General features: G+C 44.0%; 1 protein-coding gene across 1 annotated transcript in view; it reads right to left on the reverse strand.

Moving 5' to 3' along the window:
• The window catches only part of usp34 (ubiquitin specific peptidase 34), a 249,063-nt gene that overhangs the window by 10,326 nt on the left and 216,160 nt on the right, over positions 1 to 22,577 (reverse strand). The window contains 4 exon segments of the mRNA XM_083636161.1: positions 5,498 to 5,577; positions 6,921 to 7,044; positions 12,239 to 12,363; positions 16,480 to 16,584. Coding sequence (XP_083492287.1) covers positions 5,498 to 5,577; positions 6,921 to 7,044; positions 12,239 to 12,363; positions 16,480 to 16,584 — 434 coding nt within the window.

Consider the following 22,577-nt stretch of genomic DNA (forward strand, 5'->3'; position numbering starts at 1 on the left):
AGTGGAGAGAGAGAGAGACAGAGAGTGGAGAGAGAGAGAGACAGAGAGACAGAGAGTGGAGAGAGAGAGAGACAGAGAGTGGAGAGAGAGAGAGACAGAGAGTGGAGAGAGAGAGAGACAGAGAGTGGAGAGAGAGAGAGAGTGGAGAGAGACAGAGACAGAGAGTGGAGAGAGAGAGAGACAGAGAGTGGAGAGAGAGAGAGACAGAGAGACAGAGAGTGGAGAGAGAGAGACAGAGAGTGGAGAGAGAGAGAGACAGAGAGTGGAGAGAGAGAGAGACAGAGAGTGGAGAGAGAGAGAGACAGAGAGTGGAGAGAGAGAGAGACAGACAGGATTTTCAAAAGAATAGTCTCATTATGGATATGGAACACGACCCCACTGATTTAGGCGGCTGCAGTTTTACATTCAAATCTTGTCTGGTGCAGCTTTAATGTATTCATTATGATCAAGTGTCCCCATCAGGACACTTTCAAACCTGACCTTGAACTTTGACCTCCCAAATCTAATCAGTTCAACCTTTGAGTCCAAGTCGACGTTTGAGCCAAATTGGAAAGAAATCCCGCCAAGGCGTTCCTGAGACATCGTGTTAACGAGCGTGGAAATGGCGTCCGTGAGGTCACAGCGACCTTGAACTTTGACCACCAAAATCTAATGAATTCATCCTCGAGTCCAAGTCGACGTTTGAGCCAAATTGGAAAGAAATTCCGCCAAGGCGTCCCTCAGACATTAATGAGCTTGGAGATGGCGTTCGTGAGGTCACCGTGACCTTTGACCTTTGACTACCAAAATGTAATCGGTTCATCCTCGAGTCCAAGTGGACGTTTGAGGCAAATTTGATTAAATTCCGTCGAGGCGTTCCTCAGATATAGCGTTAACGAACATCGGACGGACGGACGTACGGACAACCCGAAAAAACCCCCAGAATGAGACAATGACAGCGGCCCTCGGAGCAGATTCCAGAGGAGGAAATGGGACCTCTCCGTGAGTGTGCCCCTGTCTATTGAAGATGTACAGTTTGTTTGACTATTGCAGTAGCATGTATGTACTTTACTTGGTCAGTAAAACCTGTCTATTGCAGTAGCATGTATGTACTTTACTTGGTCAGTAAAACCTGTCTATAAGTATCCAAGAAGCTCCTTTTTTCTCTTTTCTGATTCACTTTTGGCCTGCTGAGCTTCCTTGTGCCACATTTGTGCCTTTCCCCAGCTCTCCGTGAGGAAAACAGAGAGAAGGTAAACACTGCCCATGTGCTTATATTACACTTAGGCACACACGGTCTTCCCTTGCTGTGCATTGGTATATGTTAATGTGTAAGGCCATATTGGGCAGGTTTGCCTATATATATAATATATATGCTCTAAGTTTGTATCAGTTAATAACTCATACAACCTCAGATGCAACAGTTGGTTACACTTTAAAGTGCCAGCTGTGCGGACTGGCTGGAAAAAGGAGTCTTATCTTATTTTGGTCCTTGGTCTTGGAATTAGGGATGCACCGATCCACTTTTTTCACTTCCGATCCGATTCCGATACCTGAATTTGGATATCTGCCGATACCGATATTATGCCGATACCAATATCTTTCTTGAATATACAGTATAGGCAAAGATTTGGCCAATTAAAGTTTTTTTTTTTAAATATACCTTGCAAAAAGCAGACAAAATTAAGAAAATATACAAGGCAAAGAAGGATACTATTATACATTATTATACAAATTACGGCCAGCTGGAATTGCAAAAAAAAAAAAAAATCCCCAATTCCGATCCGATCCGATCCGTGAATTAGTGCCATATCGGCACCCGATACCGATATTGGATCGGATCGTCAGAAGATTGTCAGAGACCCTTCCCTCAAGTTGCTCCTGCAGCAATATATAAATCCCCCCCCCCCCTCCCTGAATGCCTTCTGACTGCAACCCTTAGATTTGCAGGAGGCCATGCTTTGTGATTTTAGTCTTTAGCCCTTTTCCCACATGCGTACCGGAAAATTACCTGTAAGTCAATATCGGACATTTCCCTGAATTTCCCTTCACACCTCAGCGTTCGCAAGTGAGAATCTTGTCGTCAAATAGCCGGTATGTTGGGGGGAGGGGGGAGCTTATTTGGGGGGTCGGCAAAACTTGCCACACAATAAAATCACACTCGTTTGACTCAAGAGCAGCGTCAAGCCAGCGTAAAATAAACACAGCCGATTTCCCCCCTCCCCTCTGCTCGAGAGAGGGGAGCAGCCACACAGGACAGACACAGCGAGAATGGCAGAGGCTTGGGGGAGCTTATTTGGGGGGTCGGCAAAACTTGCCACACAATAAAATCACACTCGTTTGACTCAAGAGCAGCGTCAAGCCAGCGTAAAATAAACACAGCCGATTTCCCCCCTCCCCTCTGCTCGAGAGAGGGGAGCAGCCACACAGGACAGACACAGCGAAAATGTGGAAGTAGTTTGCTTTGATGTGCGCAAATGATTAGATGATGCACGCTGGAAGTGAACGTTAAGCAACGTGTGTACACCTCGCCCACATGAGAGAAGGACCGGTGTCGCGGAAAATGACTGGATCCGTTTCTCACTTGTCTCCGCTATAGCGCATACCGCTCTTCTGACTGGGACGAAACTGGTGAAATGTCCGCGATGACGGGGTCGCGCTTATACCGGCACGACTACTTTCTCACAAGCAGGCATTAGACCACGTTCCGGTCATTTTGCGGTACAAAGCGCATGTGGGAAAAGGGCTTTTGTCACATGCTACTTCTTTTGTATGTTTTATACCACTTGTGATGTCACAGTGCTGATGGGAGTCTTTGCTCTACTTGTATTGTTGTTGTCTTTGGATTGTCGTTTTGTTTTCACATCATGTTACCAATCTGTATCATAGGTGCCGATTTATGTTTCTGCCAGTGTTTGTCTGCCAGAGCACGCCACCTCAAGCCACAAGATTGGCCACTTTGAAGCCAGATTAGAAGAATATTAACATTAAGAGTAGACTGTTGTGATGTCATTATTCAGTCGCCTTTTCCTCTGATTACACAATCATTTTGTGCCCAGACAGACCAGACCAAACCAGTTTAGCCTTTAGTTTAGACAGTTTATCCAACTTGTTCCCACTCCGATATATCTAATATTATAAAACGGCTCTCTCAAATCAAGCAATCTGATTGGTTCACAGCCATTGTATAATTCCAGTAACCGAGTTCAATAACCCATGGCCATGGGTTATTGGTTGCCATGGCAACTCTCTTACTAAGAGAGTAATAATAAGGCTTACCTCAAATGACAACGTAGAAAAAAAAAATGGCGGAGACAGCTGTCAGATCCTTGTGAATCGATCTTCGCTTATAACTTTACTAATACTTCGCAGAAAATGATGTTTTGTACAAGAATAGATGCGGGCTAATGTCTTCTTTGCAAAAGAAAGGCTGTTAACCCCGCATTTAACCCCGCATTTAACCCCGTAACGTTAGTTGGTGTCGGGCTTTGCAGAAAGCATTCAGCTTCTCAGCAAGCGCTGAGAATGCAACGCTGCGCTCGAGCTGCCTGTCGGGGTTTCCAGAAAGCTCTCAGCTACTCAGCAAGCGCCAGGATTGGCCAATGTCAACTTCAGTCTCCAGAACGATCCAATCAAATCACCCGCATGTTCTTGCGGTCCCGCCTTACAGTAGTGTTTCAACTGACTCTATCAGAATGACATGCCAGTCGGAGTCGGACTTATAGTATTATTATTATTATTATATTATCATACTTGGAAACCGTTTTATAAAAGCAATATAGCACTCGAGCTGCGTGTGTTGTGGAATATATCCCCCTGCTCAGCAGTTATCCCACTCGGCCTGCGGCCTCGTGGGATAACAGCTGATCAGGGGGATATATTTGGCACAACACACTGGCTCTCATGCTATATTGCTTAAATATATATCATCATCCTGTCCTCTTTTCCCCTTCCTCTTTGAGCACTGCAATCTGGGCTTTGCTAAACCCGGACGTCATCTGCCCTTAATTTATGCGTTTACTTTTGCTACTAGGACATCCAAGCAAGTTCTGACAGAGAGCAATGCCATTGGAGCATTGGACAAACAAAGGTTAAATAATAATGATTTTAAATTAAACCCCCAAACTTGCATAAGAACTACAGATGAACTTGCAAAAGAACTACAGATGAACTTGCATAAGAACTACAGATGAACTTGCCTAAGAACTACAGATGAACTTGCCTAAGAACTACAGATGAACTTGCATAAGAACTACAGATGAACTTGCATAAGAACTACAGATGAACTTGCCTAAGAACTACAGATAAACTTGCATAAGAACTACAGATGAACTTGCCTAAGAACTACAGATGAACTTGCCTAAGAACTACAGATGAACTTGCATAAGAACTACAGATGAACTTGCATAAGAACTACAGATGAACTTACATAAGAACTACAGATGAACTTGCATAAGAACTACAGATGAACTTGCATAAGAACTACAGATGAACTTGCATAAGAACTACAGATGAACTTGCATAAGAACTACAGATGAACTTGCATAAGAACTACAGATGAACTTGCATAAGAACTACAAATGAACTTGCATAAGAACTACAGATGAACTTGCATAAGAACTACAGATGAACTTGCATAAGAACTACAGATGAACTTGCATAAGAACTACAGATGAACTTGCCTAAGAACTACAGATGAACTTGCCTAAGAACTACAGATGAACTTGCATAAGAACTACAGATGAACTTGCCTAAGAACTACAGATGAACTTGCATAAGAACTACAGATGAACTTGCATAAGAACTACAGATGAACTTGCCTAAGAACTACAGATGAACTTGCATAAGAACTACAGATGAACTTGCATAAGAACTACAGATGAACTTGCCTAAGAACTACAGATGAACTTGCCTAAGAACTACAGATGAACTTGCCTAAGAACTACAGATGAACTTGCATACGAACTACAGATGCACTTGCATAAGAACTACAGATGAACTTGCCTAAGAACTACAGATGAACTTGCATAAGAACTACAGATGAACTTGCATAAGAACTACAGATGAACTTGCCTAAGAACTACAGATGAACTTGCATAAGAACTACAGATGAACTTGCATAAGAACTACAGATGAACTTGCCTAAGAACTACAGATGAACTTGCCTAAGAACTACAGATGAACTTGCATAAGAACTACAGATGAACTTGCATAAGAACTACAGATGAACTTGCATAAGAACTACAGATGAACTTGCATAAGAACTACAGATGAACTTGCATAAGAACTACAGATAAACTTGCATAAGAACTACAGATGAACTTGCATAAGAACTACAGATGAACTTGGATAAGAACTACAGATGAACTTGCATAAGAACTACAAATGAACTTGCATAAGAACTACAGATAAACTTGCATAAGAACTACAGATGAACTTGCATAAGAACTACAAATGGGAACAAAACAAGGATGGGTGTGAAAACAAAATAAAGTCATAAAAAGGTGTGTGTGCTGACCTGTGATTGGCAGAGCTCTGTCCATAGTTTGGGGAAGAGGGCGAGGTGAAGAGGAAGGCCTTCATACGCTATCAACACACCTGCAATATTCAATATAATAAGAAGACATGATGAAGACAAAGAGAGAAAAGAGGTTCAACTTCACATTCACCAAATCTCAACATCCATCTAGTTTCTGTTGTCCAGTCAAATGTCAGCTATTGCAGATCACCACCGTAACGAACTGTAAACTAGTTTATGTTGTCCAGTCATAAATGTCAGCTGTTGCAGATCACCACCGTAACAAACTGTAAACTAGTTTCTGTTGTCCAGTCATAAATGTCAGCTGGTGCAGATCACCACCGTAACGAACTGTAAACTAGTTTATGTTGTCCAGTCATAAATGTCAGCTGTTGCAGATCACCAACGTTACAAACTGTAAACTAGTTTCTGTTGTCCAGTCATAAATGTCAGCTGGTGCAGATCACCACCGTAACAAACTGTCAGTGGTTGCAGATCACCAACGTTACAAACTGTAAAGTAGAACGACCGCACCGCAGATTTATGCCTCCGCCATTAGTTCATTCTTGAGTCCAAAACGCAAATTGGAAGAAATTCCATCAAGACATTCCTGAGATATCGCGTTGACAAGCTTGAAAATGGCATTCGAGAGGTCACAGTGACCTTGACCTTTGATAACCAAAATGGAATCAGTTCAATCCTTGCGTCCAAGTCGATGTTTGAGCCAAATCAGAAGAAATTCCATCAAGCCGTTCTTGAGATATCGCGTTAACGAACTTGGGAATGGCGTTCGAGAGGTCACAGTGACCTTGAACTTTGACCACCAAAATGTAATCAGTTCATCCTTGAGGCCATGTTAATGTTTGAGGCAAATTTGATGAAATTCCGTCAAGGCATTCCTGAGATATGGCGTTAACAAGCTTGAAAATGGCGTTCGAGAGGTCACAGTGACCTTGACCTTTGACCACCAAAATCTAATCAGATCATCCTTGAGTCCAAGTCGATGTTTGAGGCAAATTTGATGAAATTACGTCAGGGCGTTCCTCAGATATCACGTTAATGAACATCGGACGGACAACCCGGATCCATAAAGCCTCCGGCCTGGCTATCGCCATCGGAGGCATAACTAGTCAGAATTAATATTTTTGCAACTCAGGCTTAAAGACTCACATCACTGCTAGCTGAATCAAACACACAGAGACACACACAGAGTGTACGTACTGACCAGGGTGTCTGACACACACACAGTGTACGTACTGAGTTTGACCAGGGAGTCTGACACACACACACACACACACACACACACACACACACACACACACACAGTGTAGTAACTGAGTTTGACCAGGGAGTCTGACACTCTGACACACACACACACACACAGTGTACGTACTGAGTTTGACCACACACACAGTGTACGTACTGAGTTTGACCAGGGTGTCTGTGAACTTGTCACAGTTGATGGCGACGCGGCACAGCAGGTGGATCAACTGGTGATAAGACAGGAAGTAATCCAGCAGCATCCGGTCATACACCTCGTCCTTCCCCTGACACACACACACACACACACACACACACACACACACACACACACACACACACACAGAGTTTATTATTATATAGTCAGAGGTCAACACATAGAAAAAAATAAAGGTTTTCACTCCAAACGACCTGTCCACCATGCTGGAAAGAAAGTAGACCACTATGTTGCTGTTGAAGTTGAGGTGAGTGAAACAGCGCTGGATGCACCTTTAGCTCTTCTCCTTATATGCTGCTGTTAAATAATTGAGATCAAATGAGGAAATGTGTGAACGTTCACCGTGTTTCGTCTTAACGTTACTCTTCTGTAAAGAGGCGAGGTGTAACGTTACGGGAATGCTATTGTAACGACGAGACAACAGCATGAGGGTAACACAAACTGCTTCAGCTTAACGTTACATTAACTGGGACAGGTTCGGACAGAAACTCTAGTGGCTATGGGGCGGGAGATGGTTTTGTTGGTTGGCATTTCTCTCTCCTCCTGGTCAGGGTGGGAATTACGCGTGATTTCTAACCCCACATAGGATAAGCAATAACCACGCCCTGTGCCCGCCTACGCAGCAGTCAAGCGCCGGGATTGGCCAGGCGCCCATGCTCACGTGAGCCAATGGGACGATGATTAATTGACAAGCTCCTGGTGCGCATGCAGACTGACAAGGCCTCAGTCTGCATGCAGCTCGGCGTGAGCTGCCAACATGACAACAACATTACAAGGGTAAATTAACAATGTTTTAACAAATTTTTCTCCATCAAAACTTCTTAGCAAAACTAACTAACAGTTAGATTGTTCTTATAGCACAACTTTTTTCATCTCGTCTTAATCTGATATTTGAGGCAATAATGATCTTTCTCCTCAGAAAGCCCTGTGAGATGGTGTGTTCAACTTTTTATCGATGGTTTTATTGCATGTTTTGTATAGGCTATTGGTGTTTTACTTTATTGCTATTTATAATTGATTTTACTTTTGATTTTATTGGTTGTGGTGTGTTCAACTTTATCTATGGTTTTATATTATTATATATTTTATATTTATATATATATATTTTATATTTTTGTAGTTTTTTGTTGGGACTGGAACAGGGATGTAGAACAGCTGACTGGACTTGGGAAAAATGTAGAAAAAACTGGACTGTATTTTTTTATTGTATTTGATTTTTTGTCTGCTTGTTGAAGCTTGGGACTAAAGCACCTGGGTTTATTCATCTTTTAAAATAAAGATGTTTAAAAAACTATTGCTTGTTACATTTATACAGTGCTGTACCTTTTCTCTGGGTAAGAATTGAGCTTGAAATTAACGATATGATACATTATATTATGAGGAAATTAACGATATGATACATTATATTATATGAGCTATGAACGTGAACACATGCATGTTTTTGTAGATTGTGTACATTGTGTAGATTACAATTATTATGCTTATTATTATTACTACGCTAAGGAAGGTAGGTGACCATAATTCATTTAAATGTCCGCTCTCGAAATCGCTGTCCGTTCTCAAGAGCTATTCAGTTGGTTCATGAAATCGCTGGGCTGCGTGCCCTCCAGTGTTTGTGGTGTGGGAGATTCCAGCTGTCAAAAGAAGAAGACAAAAGACTTGCTCCTGGCCAATCCCGGCGCTTGACTGCTGCGTAGGCGGGCACAGGGCGTGGTTATTGCTTATCCTATGTGGGGTTAGAAATCACACGGGAATTACATGGAGGCCATGGCCTCTGTTGCCCCTCCCTCTGGCCGTGATGCCCTGAGATCCCTAAGGCCACCTTGGCAGTGCCCTGCTACCAGCCTGCTGCTGTCAGTTGCTTTAAAAGCGTCAGTGGTCTCAGTTGAATGTAGCCTGCTGCTCTAAGGATGTGTCATTGGCTCATTTTAACACACATTTCAGAGAAATTGCTCTTCACGATGTCAACAGAGCAATAGAGTACCGCAGGGATGATGTATTTTTGTAGGCTTTATCCAGAAATCGCCGCCATTTGGTTCTTCAGTGGAAAAGTCTATGGGGTTTTAGAATGGGAATTTCACTTAAATGCATAAAATAAGGTCTGTGGTCAACAAAAGTTTATGGGAATGCGACTTTGGGTTCAGCATGATAGCCTTCCCAAACGTGAATAACTTGTATGCCTTTTGAAGCGTTTTATAAAAATGGCGTAAAAAAACAAAACGCATTTACGCTCCAAAGGTCATAAAAGTTATTCACGTTTGTGAAGATTATCATGCAGAACCCAGATTCGCATTTCCATAAACCTTTGTTAAGCACAGACCTTAGTTTATGCATTTAAGTGAAACCCCCATGTTAAATCCCATAGACTTTTCCACTGAAGAACCCGGAAGTACACTTCCTGACTCATTCCTGCTGCTCTCTATGACCTTTGTGCCCACTGCCCAGGCATGTGGCCTTGTGCCCTAAAAAAGATGGTGACACTGAAGGCCAGATGGCCTTGGCCCTAAAATGAAGAAATTGCCACCCTGCTGCTGGTGCATGATAACCCTGCTCCTGCTGCATGATAACCCTGCTTCCTGGTGCATGATAACCCTGCTTCCTGGTGCATGATAACCCTGCTCCTGCTGCATGATAACCCTGCTCCTGGTGCATGATAACCCTGCTCCTGGTGCATGATAACCCTGCTCCTGGTGCATGATAACTCTGCTCCTGGTGCATGATAACTCTGCTCCTGGTGCATGATAACCCTGCTTCCTGGTGCATGATAACCCTGCTCCTGCTGCATGATAACCCTGCTCCTGGTGCATGATAACCCTGCTTCCTGGTGCATGATAACCCTGCTCCTGGTGCATGATAACCCTGCTCCTGGTGCATGATAACCCTGCTCCTGGTGCATGATAACCCTGCTTCCTGGTGCATGATAACCCTGCTTCCTGGTGCATGATAACCCTGCTCCTGGTGCATGATAACCCTGCTCCTGGTGCATGATAACCCTGCTTCCTAGTGCATGATGACCCTGCTCCTGGTACATGATAACCCTGCTCCTGGTGCATGATAACCCTGCTGCTGGTGCATGATAACCCTGCTCCTGGTGCATGATAACCCTGCTGCTGGTGCATGATAACCCTGCTCCTGGTGCATGATAACCCTGCTTCCTGGTGCATGATAACCCTGCTTCCTGGTGCATGATAACCCTGCTTCCTGGTGCATGATAACCCTGCTTCCTGGTGCATGATAACTGCTCCTGGTGCATGATAACCCTGCTTCCTGGTACATGATAACCCTGCTTCCTGGTGCATGATAACCCTGCTCCTGGTGCATGATGACCCTGCTTCCTGGTGCATGATAACCCTGCTGCTGGTGCATGATAACCCTGCTTCCTGGTGCATGATAACCCTGCTCCTGGTGCATGATGACCCTGCTTCCTGGTGCATGATAACCCTGCTGCTGGTGCATGATAACCCTGCTTCCTGGTGCATGATAACCCTGCTTCCTGGTGCATGATAACCCTGCTGCTGGTGCATGATAACCCTGCTCCTGGTGCATGATAACCCTGCTGCTGGTGCATGATAACCCTGCTCCTGGTGCATGATAACCCTGCTTCCTGGTGCATGATAACCCTGCTTCCTGGTGCATGATAACCCTGCTCCTGGTGCATGATAACTCTGCTCCTGGTGCATGATAACCCTGCTTCCTGGTGCATGATAACCCTGCTTCCTGGTGCATGATAACCCTGCTTCCTGGTGCATGATAACCCTGCTTCCTGGTGCATGATAACCCTGCTTCCTGGTGCATGATAACCCTGCTCCTGCTGCATGATAACCCTGCTCCTGGTGCATGATAACCCTGCTCCTGGTGCATGATAACCCTGCTTCCTGGTGCATGATAACCCTGCTTCCTGGTGCATGATAACCCTGCTCCTGGTGCATGATAACCCTGCTCCTGGTGCATGATAACCCTGCTTCCTGGTGCATGATGACGCTGCTCCTGGTACATGATAACCCTGCTCCTGGTGCATGATAACCCTGCTGCTGGTGCATGATAACCCTGCTCCTGGTGCATGATAACCCTGCTGCTGGTGCATGATAACCCTGCTGCTGGTGCATGATAACCCTGCTTCCTGGTGCATGATAACCCTGCTTCCTGGTGCATGATAACCCTGCTTCCTGGTGCATGATAACCCTGCTTCCTGGTGCATGATAACTGCTCCTGGTGCATGATAACCCTGCTTCCTGGTACATGATAACCCTGCTTCCTGGTGCATGATAACCCTGCTCCTGGTGCATGATGACCCTGCTTCCTGGTGCATGATAACCCTGCTGCTGGTGCATGATAACCCTGCTTCCTGGTGCATGATAACCCTGCTCCTGGTGCATGATGACCCTGCTTCCTGGTGCATGATAACCCTGCTGCTGGTGCATGATAACCCTGCTTCCTGGTGCATGATAACCCTGCTTCCTGGTGCATGATAACCCTGCTGCTGGTGCATGATAACCCTGCTCCTGGTGCATGATAACCCTGCTGCTGGTGCATGATAACCCTGCTCCTGGTGCATGATAACCCTGCTTCCTGGTGCATGATAACCCTGCTTCCTGGTGCATGATAACCCTGCTCCTGGTGCATGATAACTCTGCTCCTGGTGCATGATAACCCTGCTTCCTGGTGCATGATAACCCTGCTTCCTGGTGCATGATAACCCTGCTTCCTGGTGCATGATAACCCTGCTTCCTGGTGTATGATAACCCTGCTTCCTGGTGCATGATAACCCTGCTCCTGGTGCATGATAACCCTGCTTCCTGGTGCATGATAACCCTGCTCCTGGTGCATGATAACCCTGCTCCTGGTGCATGATAACTCTGCTCCTGGTGCATGATAACCCTGCTTCCTGGTGCATGATAACCCTGCTTCCTGGTGCATGATAACCCTGCTTCCTGGTGCATGATAACCCTGCTTCCTGGTGCATGATAACCCTGCTTCCTGGTGCATGATAACCCTGCTCCTGGTGCATGATAACCCTGCTTCCTGGTGCATGATAACCCTGCTCCTGGTGCATGATAACCCTGCTTCCTGGTGCATGATAACCCTGCTCCTGGTGCATGATAACTCTGCTCCTGGTGCATGATAACCCTGCTCCTGGTGCATGATAACCCTGCTTCCTGGTGCATGATAACCCTGCTTCCTGGTGCATGATAACCCTGCTTCCTGGTGCATGATGAGTAATGGGACTTTGTTATGAAAACAGGACAGAGTAAAAGGTGGCGCACCTTGCTGGTCTCCACCATAGAGGGCAGCAGACACATGTTGAGCTCCGGTCTGGGAGGACGGATGTTATTCTTCGCTCCCATCAGCTTGATGTTCTCTCTGCAGGGCAGGTAGGGCCCAAACGACACTGAGGGACACGCACGCACACACACAAACAAACACACACACGCGCACACACACAAACACACACACACACACACATGCACACACAGTCACAAAACTGCACTAGACACGTGTTCAGTACATTTATCTATTTACTAAATGTGTTAATTTGTATACATTTGTGTTTTTTTCACTTGTATGTCCTTCTGTAACTTTGTAAATGTGAATATGATGCACATTTTGCACAACCTGTGTAAATGCTGTAAGATCACATTTGTTTTCTTCATATTATACATATATACTAATAAAAACAATCAAGTGCTTTTGAGGCCTTTTTTCTAAGAATTTATTTTGGTTTTCTCAAATCCACAAACTTTCAAGGACTTTCAAGGCCTGTGGGGAACCTGTTGTCCTGATGAAGACCACCAAGCTGAAACTCATTTTTAAACATCTCATAATGAATGGCCAACCAGAATAAAGCCTTTTTGAGCCATTTTGGAGACCCTGGGATGTCTATTGCCTCAGGAGGTGACAGGTGTAGAGAAGACAGATGAAGAGCAGTTAGAGGAGGTGACAGGTGTAGAGAAGACAGATGAAGAGCAGTTAGAGGAGGTGACAGGTGTAGAGAAGACCGATGAAGAGCAGTTAGAGGAGGTGACAGGTGTAGAGAAGACAGATGAAGAGCAGTTAGAGGAGGTGACAGGTGTAGAGAAGACAGATGAAGAGCAGTTAGAGGAGGTGACAGGTGTAGAGAAGACCGATGAAGAGCAGTTAGAGGTGACAGGTGTAGAGAAGACCGATGAAGAGCAGTTAGAGGAGGTGACAGGTGTAGAGAAGACCGATGAAGAGCAGTTAGAGGAGGTGACAGGTGTAGAGAAGACAGATGAAGAGCAGTTGGAGGAGGTGACAGGTGTAGAGAAGACAGATGAAGAGCAGTTAGAGGAGGTGACAGGTGTAGAGAAGACAGATGAAGAGGAGTTAGAGGAGGTGACAGGTGTAGAGAAGACAGATGAAGAGCAGTTAGAGGTGGTGACAGGTGTAGAGAAGACAGATGAAGAGCAGTTAGAGGAGGTGACAGGTGTAGAGAAGACAGATGAAGAGCAGTTAGAGGTGGTGACAGGTGTAGAGAAGACAGATGAAGAGCAGTTAGAGGAGGTGACAGGTGTAGAGAAGACAGATGAAGAGCAGTTAGAGGAGGTGACAGGTGTAGAGAAGACAGATGAAGAGGAGTTAGAGGAGGTGACAGGTGTAGAGAAGACAGATGAAGAGCAGTTAGAGGAGGTGACAGGTGTAGAGAAGACAGATGAAGAGCAGTTAGAGGAGGTGACAGGTGTAGAGAAGACAGATGAAGAGCAGTTAGAGGTGGTGACAGGTGTAGAGAAGACAGATGAAGAGCAGTTAGAGGAGGTGACAGGTGTAGAGAAGACAGATGAAGAGCAGTTAGAGGAGGTGACAGGTGTAGAGAAGACAGATGAAGAGCAGTTAGAGGTGACAGGTGTAGAGAAGACAGATGAAGAGCAGTTAGAGGAGGTGACAGGTGTAGAGAAGACAGATGAAGATGGGTTAGAGGAGGTGACAGGTGTAGAGAAGACAGATGAAGAGCAGTTAGAGGAGGTGACAGGTGTAGAGAAGACAGATGAAGAGCAGTTAGAGGAGGTGACAGGTGTAGAGAAGACAGATGAAGAGCAGTTAGAGGAGGTGACAGGTGTAGAGAAGACAGATGAAGAGCAGTTAGAGGTGGTGACATGTGTAGAGAAGACAGATGAAGAGAAGTTAGAGGAGGTGACAGGTGTAGAGAAGACAGATGAAGAGCAGTTAGAGGAGGTGACAGGTGTAGAGAAGACAGATGAAGAGCAGTTAGAGGAGGTGACAGGTGTAGAGAAGACAGATGAAGAGCAGTTAGAGGAGGTGACAGGTGTAGAGAAGACAGATGAAGAGCAGTTAGAGGAGGTGACAGGTGTAGAGAAGACAGATGAGGAGCAGTTAGAGGAGGTGACAGGTGTAGAGAAGACAGATGAAGAGCAGTTAGAGGAGGTGACAGGTGTAGAGAAGACAGATGAAGAGCAGTTAGAGGAGGTGACAGGTGTAGAGAAGACAGATGAAGAGCAGTTAGAGGAGGTGACAGGTGTGGAGAAGACAGATGAAGAGCAGTTAGAGGAGGTGACAGGTGTAGAGAAGACAGGTGAAGAGCAGTTAGAGGAGGTGACAGGTGTAGAGAAGACAGATGAAGAGCAGTTAGAGGAGGTGACAGGTGTAGAGAAGACAGATGAAGAGCAGTTAGAGGAGGTGACAGGTGTAGAGAAGACAGATGAAGAGCAGTTAGAGGAGGTGACAGGTGTAGAGAAGACAGATGAAGAGCAGTTAGAGGTGACAGGTGTAGAGAAGACAGATGAAGAGCAGTTAGAGGAGGTGACAGGTGTAGAGAAGACAGATGAAGATGGGTTAGAGGAGGTGACAGGTGTAGAGAAGACAGATGAAGAGCAGTTAGAGGAGGTGACAGGTGTAGAGAAGACAGATGAAGAGCAGTTAGAGGAGGTGACAGGTGTAGAGAAGACAGATGAAGAGCAGTTAGAGGAGGTGACAGGTGTAGAGAAGACAGATGAAGAGCAGTTAGAGGTGGTGACATGTGTAGAGAAGACAGATGAAGAGAAGTTAGAGGAGGTGACAGGTGTAGAGAAGACAGATGAAGAGCAGTTAGAGGAGGTGACAGGTGTAGAGAAGACAGATGAAGAGCAGTTAGAGGAGGTGACAGGTGTAGAGAAGACAGATGAAGAGCAGTTAGAGGAGGTGACAGGTGTAGAGAAGACAGATGAAGAGCAGTTAGAGGAGGTGACAGGTGTAGAGAAGACAGATGAAGAGCAGTTAGAGGAGGTGACAGGTGTAGAGAAGACAGATGAGGAGCAGTTAGAGGAGGTGACAGGTGTAGAGAAGACAGATGAAGAGCAGTTAGAGGAGGTGACAGGTGTAGAGAAGACAGATGAAGAGCAGTTAGAGGAGGTGACAGGTGTAGAGAAGACAGATGAAGAGCAGTTAGAGGAGGTGACAGGTGTGGAGAAGACAGATGAAGAGCAGTTAGAGGAGGTGACAGGTGTAGAGAAGACAGGTGAAGAGCAGTTAGAGGAGGTGACAGGTGTAGAGAAGACAGATGAAGAGCAGTTAGAGGAGGTGACAGGTGTAGAGAAGACAGATGAAGAGCAGTTAGAGGAGGTGACAGGTGTAGAGAAGACAGATGAAGAGCAGTTAGAGGGGGAAGCATGTCTAGGGCTGGGTTAAAAAAATCGATATATCAATATTGAATCGATATTCATGTATTCATCAAGTATCGATACATAAATCCCAGTATCGATATTTTAAAATGCAATTTTTTTTTATTAAAAAAATAAATAAACATAGGCTATAATATGATAGGCTGTGTGTGGTAGTTAAAACATAGTTTCAAGTTGACGTTTATTTATGTTTGTAGTTGAAACAAAAACATAAATACTGTAGGCTACATGTGCATTGTGCATGCACCATCAGCCAGATGTACAGACCTCAAATCTGTTTGCACTATAATGTTTGTGAACTGGAAATGTCCATGAGCTGTATTTAATTTTATTTAATTTTATTTACAAAGCATTTATACTTTATGAAACACTGTTTACAACATGCTGCTGTTCAATGATTCTGTTGTATAGTGGAAATCTAAATTTGTTTGGCTTCTCACAGAAGACTGTAAAGGAAGAGACAGAAGACTGTAAAGAAAGATAAGATGTTGAATGACTATGTTGGTCATGTTTAAATCAAAAATAATTACATGATGTAACTGCTTGCTTTATGGTCGATTCTTAATGTAAATATTAATATGTTTTAATAATGCACCAGCTGAGGTCTTTGAGAATCTCTTCCATTATCAAAGCAAAACTGGTGTTGTAACTAAAATATCGATATCGGTATCGTATCTTATCGGAAATCGTATCGACTTGGGACCTTGTGTATCGGAATCGTATCGGGAAGTCAGTGGCGATACCCAGCCCCGAGTCCTGTCTGGTATTTTGTCTTTCAGGTTGTATTTTAAGATGGATTGAATTGTGTTTTAATACCTGGCTGCAACCAAACGTAGTGGGTTAAAACAAACGTGACTTGACTTGAGGAGACTCACCGGGGATGTTGCTGTGGTGGTAGGTGCAGTGGTTGTGCTGCAGGAAGGGGACCAGCGTGTGCAGGAAGTCATGTGGGCTGAGCAGCACCAGCTCCTTCAGCACGTCTGCACAGAACACAGAACAGCAGGCTCAGAACCTGCTCACAGCGCCCCCGCCAGGAAACAAGCCGCTACTTCACTGCTTCCGTTACAATCAGAGGACATTTTATACAATGAGGCAAAAGTGTAAAACGTAAATGCAAAACGTATATGACACAGTGTTGTAGGACTCGAGTCCAATTTTCAGGACTTGGACTTGAGGCACTTGGAGTCGGACTTGGAGACAAGGTCTCGCCGATCGGACTACTATACTATAACCCTATAGGCTGACCAGACTCTCTCATGAACATACTATAACCCTATAGGCTGACCAGACTCTCTCATGAACATACTATAACCCTATAGGCTGACCAGACTCTCTCATGAACATACTATAACCCTATAGGCTGACCAGACTCTCTCATGAACATACTATAACCCTATAGGCTGACCAGACTCCCTCATGAACATACTATAACCCTATAGGCTGACCAGACTCTCTCATGAACATACTATAACCCTATAGGCTGACCAGACTCTCTCATGAACATACTATAACCCTATAGGCTGACCAGACTCTCTCATGAACATACTATAACCCTATAGGCTGACCAGACTCCCTCATGAACATACTATAACCCTATAGGCTGACCAGACTCTCTCATGAACATACTGTAACCCTATAGGCTGACCAGACTCTCTCATGAACATACTATAACCCTATAGGCTGACCAGACTCTCTCATGAACATACTATAACCCTATAGGCTGACCAGACTCTCTCATGAACATACTATAACCCTATAGGCTGACCAGACTCTCTCATGAACATACTGTAACCCTATAGGCTGACCAGACTCTCTCATGAACATACTATAACCCTATAGGCTGACCAGACTCTCTCATGAACATACTATAACCGTATAGGCTGACCAGACTCTCTCATGAACATACTGTAACCCTATAGGCTGACCAGACTCTCTCATGAACATACTGTAACCCTATAGGCTGACCAGACTCTCTCATGAACATACTATAACCCTATAGGCTGACTCTCTCATGAACATACTATAACCCTATAGGCTGACCAGACTCTCTCATGAACATACTATAACCCTATAGGCTGACCAGACTCTCTCATGAACATACTATAACCCTATAGGCTGACCAGACTCTCTCATGAACATACTATAACCCTATAGGCTGACCAGACTCTCTCATGAACATACTGTAACCCTATAGGCTGACCAGACGTCCTGGAAAACAACACAGTAAAATGATTATAAAAAGAGTTTACAGCCCAGCTAAATAGAGGCCTGCCGCAACTTTTAGGGGCTGGAAAACCCCGAAATTAAATTCAGACCCTCCGTCCAACAAAGAGCAGCGACTGACATGAAAAGCTGACGTTTAACTTCAATGTGTTTTACCTGGACGTGATGTCATCAACAGGTTTAACTTCAATGTGTTTTGCCTGGACGTGATGTCATCAACAGGTTTAACTTCAATGTGTTTTGCCTGGACGTGATGTCATCAAAGGTTTAACTTCAATGTGTTTTGCCTGGACGTGATGTCATCAACAGGTTTAACTTCAATGTGTTTTGCCTGGACGTGATGTCATCAACGGTTTAACTTCAATGTGTTTTGCCTGGACGTGATGTCATCAACAGGTTTAACTTCAATGTGTTTTGCCTGGACGTGACGTCATCAACGGTTTAACTTCAATGTGTTTTGCCTGGACGTGATGTCATCAACAGGTTTAACTTCAATGTGTTTTGCCTGGACGTGACGTCATCAAAGGTTTAACTTCAATGTGTTTTGCCTGGACGTGACGTCATCAACGGTTTAACTTCAATGTGTTTTGCCTGGACGTGACGTCATCAACAGGTTTAACTTCAATGTGTTTTGCCTGGACGTGATGTCATCAACAGGTTTAACTTCAATGTGTTTTGCCTGGACGTGATGTCATCAACGGTTTAACTTCAATGTGTTTTGCCTGGACGTGATGTCATCAACAGGTTTAACTTCAATGTGTTTTGCCTGGACGTGACGTCATCAACGGTTTAACTTCAATGTGTTTTGCCTGGACGTGATGTCATCAACAGGTTTAACTTCAATGTGTTTTGCCTGGACGTGATGTCATCAACAGGTTTAACTTCAATGTGTTTTGCCTGGACGTGATGTCATCAAAGGTTTAACTTCAATGTGTTTTGCCTGGACGTGATGTCATCAAAGGTTTAACTTCAATGTGTTTTACCTGGACGTGATGTCATCAACAGGTTTAACTTCAATGTGTTTTGCCTGGACGTGACGTCATCAACAGGTTTAACTTCAATGTGTTTTGCCTGGACGTGATGTCATCAACAGGTTTAACTTCAATGTGTTTTGCCTGGACGTGACGTCATCAAAGGTTTAACTTCAATGTGTTTTGCCTGGACGTGATGTCATCAACAGGTTTAACTTCAATGTGTTTTGCCTGGACGTGATGTCATCAACAGGTTTAACTTCAATGTGTTTTGCCTGGACGTGATGTCATCAACGGTTTAACTTCAATGTGTTTTGCCTGGACGTGATGTCATCAACAGGTTTAACTTCAATGTGTTTTGCCTGGACGTGACGTCATCAACGGTTTAACTTCAATGTGTTTTGCCTGGACGTGATGTCATCAACAGGTTTAACTTCAATGTGTTTTGCCTGGACGTGACGTCATCAAAGGTTTAACTTCAATGTGTTTTGCCTGGACGTGACGTCATCAAAGGTTTAACTTCAATGTGTTTTACCTGGACGTGACGTCATCAACGGTTTAACTTCAATGTGTTTTGCCTGGACGTGATGTCATCAACAGGTTTAACTTCAATGTGTGTTGCCTGGACGTGATGTCATCAACAGGTTTAACTTCAATGTGTTTTGCCTGGACGTGATGTCATCAACAGGTTTAACTTCAATGTGTTTTACCTGGACGTGACGTCATCAACAGGTTTAACTTCAATGTGTTTTGCCTGGACGTGATGTCATCAACAGGTTTAACTTCAATGTGTTTTGCCTGGACGTGATGTCATCAACAGGTTTAACTTCAATGTGTTTTGCCTGGACGTGACGTCATCAAAGGTTTAACTTCAATGTGTTTTGCCTGGACGTGATGTCATCAAAGGTTTAACTTCAATGTGTTTTACCTGGACGTGATGTCATCAACAGGTTTAACTTCAATGTGTTTTGCCTGGACGTGATGTCATCAACAGGTTTAACTTCAACGTGTTTTGCCTGGACGTGATGTCATCAACAGGTTTAACTTCAATGTGTTTTGCCTGGACGTGATGTCATCAACAGGTTTAACTTCAATGTGTTTTACCTGGACGTGACGTCATCAACAGGTTTAACTTCAATGTGTTTTGCCTGGACGTGATGTCATCAACAGGTTTAACTTCAATGTGTTTTGCCTGGACGTGATGTCATCAACAGGTTTAACTTCAATGTGTTTTGCCTGGACGTGACGTCATCAAAGGTTTAACTTCAATGTGTTTTGCCTGGACGTGATGTCATCAAAGGTTTAACTTCAATGTGTTTTACCTGGACGTGATGTCATCAACAGGTTTAACTTCAATGTGTTTTGCCTGGACGTGACGTCATCAACAGGTTTAACTTCAATGTGTTTTACCTGGACGTGATGTCATCAACAGGTTTAACTTCAATGTGTTTTGCCTGGACGTGATGTCATCAACAGGTTTAACTTCAATGTGTTTTGCCTGGACGTGACGTCATCAACAGGTTTAACTTCAATGTGTTTTGCCTGGACGTGATGTCATCAACAGGTTTAACTTCAATGTGTTTTACCTGGACGTGACGTCATCAACAGGTTTAACTTCAATGTGTTTTGCCTGGACGTGATGTCATCAAAGGTTTAACTTCAATGTGTTTTACCTGGACGTGATGTCATCAACAGGTTTAACTTCAATGTGTTTTGCCTGGACGTGACGTCATCAACAGGTTTAACTTCAATGTGTTTTACCTGGACGTGATGTCATCAACAGGTTTAACTTCAATGTGTTTTGCCTGGACGTGATGTCATCAACAGGTTTAACTTCAATGTGTTTTGCCTGGACGTGACGTCATCAACAGGTTTAACTTCAATGTGTTTTGCCTGGACGTGATGTCATCAACAGGTTTAACTTCAATGTGTTTTGCCTGGACGTGACGTCATCAAAGGTTTAACTTCAATGTGTGTTGCCTGGACGTGATGTCATCAAAGGTTTAACTTCAATGTGTGTTGCCTGGACGTGATGTCATCAAAGGTTTAACTTCAATGTGTTTTGCCTGGACGTGATGTCATCAAAGGTTTAACTTCAATGTGTTTTGCCTGGACGTGATGTCATCAAAGGTTTAACTTCAATGTGTTTTGCCTGGACGTGATGTCATCAACAGGTTTAACTTCAATTTGTTTTGCCTGGACGTGATGTCATCAAAGGTTTAACTTCAATGTGTTTTGCCTGGACGTGATGTCATCAACAGGTTTAACTTCAATGTGTTTTGCCTGGACGTGATGTCATCAACAGGTTTAACTTCAATGTGTTTTGCCTGGACGTGATGTCATCAACGGTTTAACTTCAATGTGTTTTGCCTGGACGTGATGTCATCAAAGGTTTAACTTCAATGTGTTTTGCCTGGACGTGACGTCATCAACGGTTTAATTTCAATGTGTTTTGCCTGGACGTGATGTCACCAACAGGTTTAACTTCAATGTGTTTTGCCTGGACGTGATGTCATCAACGGTTTAACTTCAATGTGTTTTGCCTGGACGTGATGTCACCAACAGGTTTAACTTCAATGTGTGTTGCCTGGACGTGACGTCATCAACGGTTTAATTTCAATGTGTTTTGCCTGGACGTGATGTCACCAACAGGTTTAACTTCAATGTGTTTTGCCTGGACGTGATGTCACCAACAGGTTTAACTTCAATGTGTTTTGCCTGGACGTGACGTCATCAACGGTTTAACTTCAATGTGTTTTGCCTGGATGTGATGTCATCAACGGTTTAACTTCAATGTGTTTTGCCTGGACGTGATGTCATCAAAGGTTTAACTTCAATGTGTGTTGCCTGGACGTGACGTCATCAACGGTTTAATTTCAATGTGTTTTGCCTGGACGTGATGTCATCAACAGGTTTAACTTCAATGTGTTTTGCCTGGACGTGATGTCATCAACAGGTTTAACTTCAATGTGTTTTGCCTGGACGTGACGTCATCAACGGTTTAATTTCAATGTGTTTTGCCTGGACGTGATGTCATCAACAGGTTTAACTTCAATGTGTTTTGACTGGACGTGATGTCATCAACGGTTTAATTTCAATGTGTTTTGCCTGGACGTAATGTCATCAACAGGTTTAACTTCAATGTGTTTTTGCCTGGACGTGATGTCATCAACGGTTTAACTTCAATGTGTGTTGCCTGGACGTGATGTCATCAACAGGTTTAACTTCAATGTGTTTTGCCTGGACGTGATGTCATCAACGGTTTAACTTCAATGTGTTTTGCCTGGACGTGATGTCATCAACGGTTTAACTTCAATGTGTGTTGCCTGGACGTGATGTCATCAACGGTTTAACTTCAATGTGTTTTGCCTGGACGTGATGTCATCAACGGTTTAACTTCAATGTGTTTTGCCTGGACGTGATGTCATCAACAGGTTTAACTTCAATGTGTTTTACCTGGACGTGATGTCATCAACAGGTTTAACTTCAATGTGTTTTGCCTGGACGTGATGTCATCAACAGGTTTAACTTCAATGTGTTTTGCCTGGACGTGATGTCATCAAAGGTTTAACTTCAATGTGTGTTGCCTGGACGTGATGTCATCAAAGGTTTAACTTCAATGTGTGTTGCCTGGACGTGACGTCATCAACAGGTTTAACTTCAATGTGTTTTGCCTGGAGGTGATGTTATCAACAGGTTTAACTTCAATGTGTTTTGCCTGGAGGTGATGTCATCAACAGGTTTAACTTCAATGTGTTTTGCCTGGAGGTGACGTCATC

Source organism: Poromitra crassiceps (genome assembly GCF_964638095.1).
Source record: "Poromitra crassiceps genome assembly, chromosome: 4".
In the NCBI taxonomy this organism is placed as follows: Eukaryota; Metazoa; Chordata; class Actinopteri; order Beryciformes; family Melamphaidae; genus Poromitra; species Poromitra crassiceps.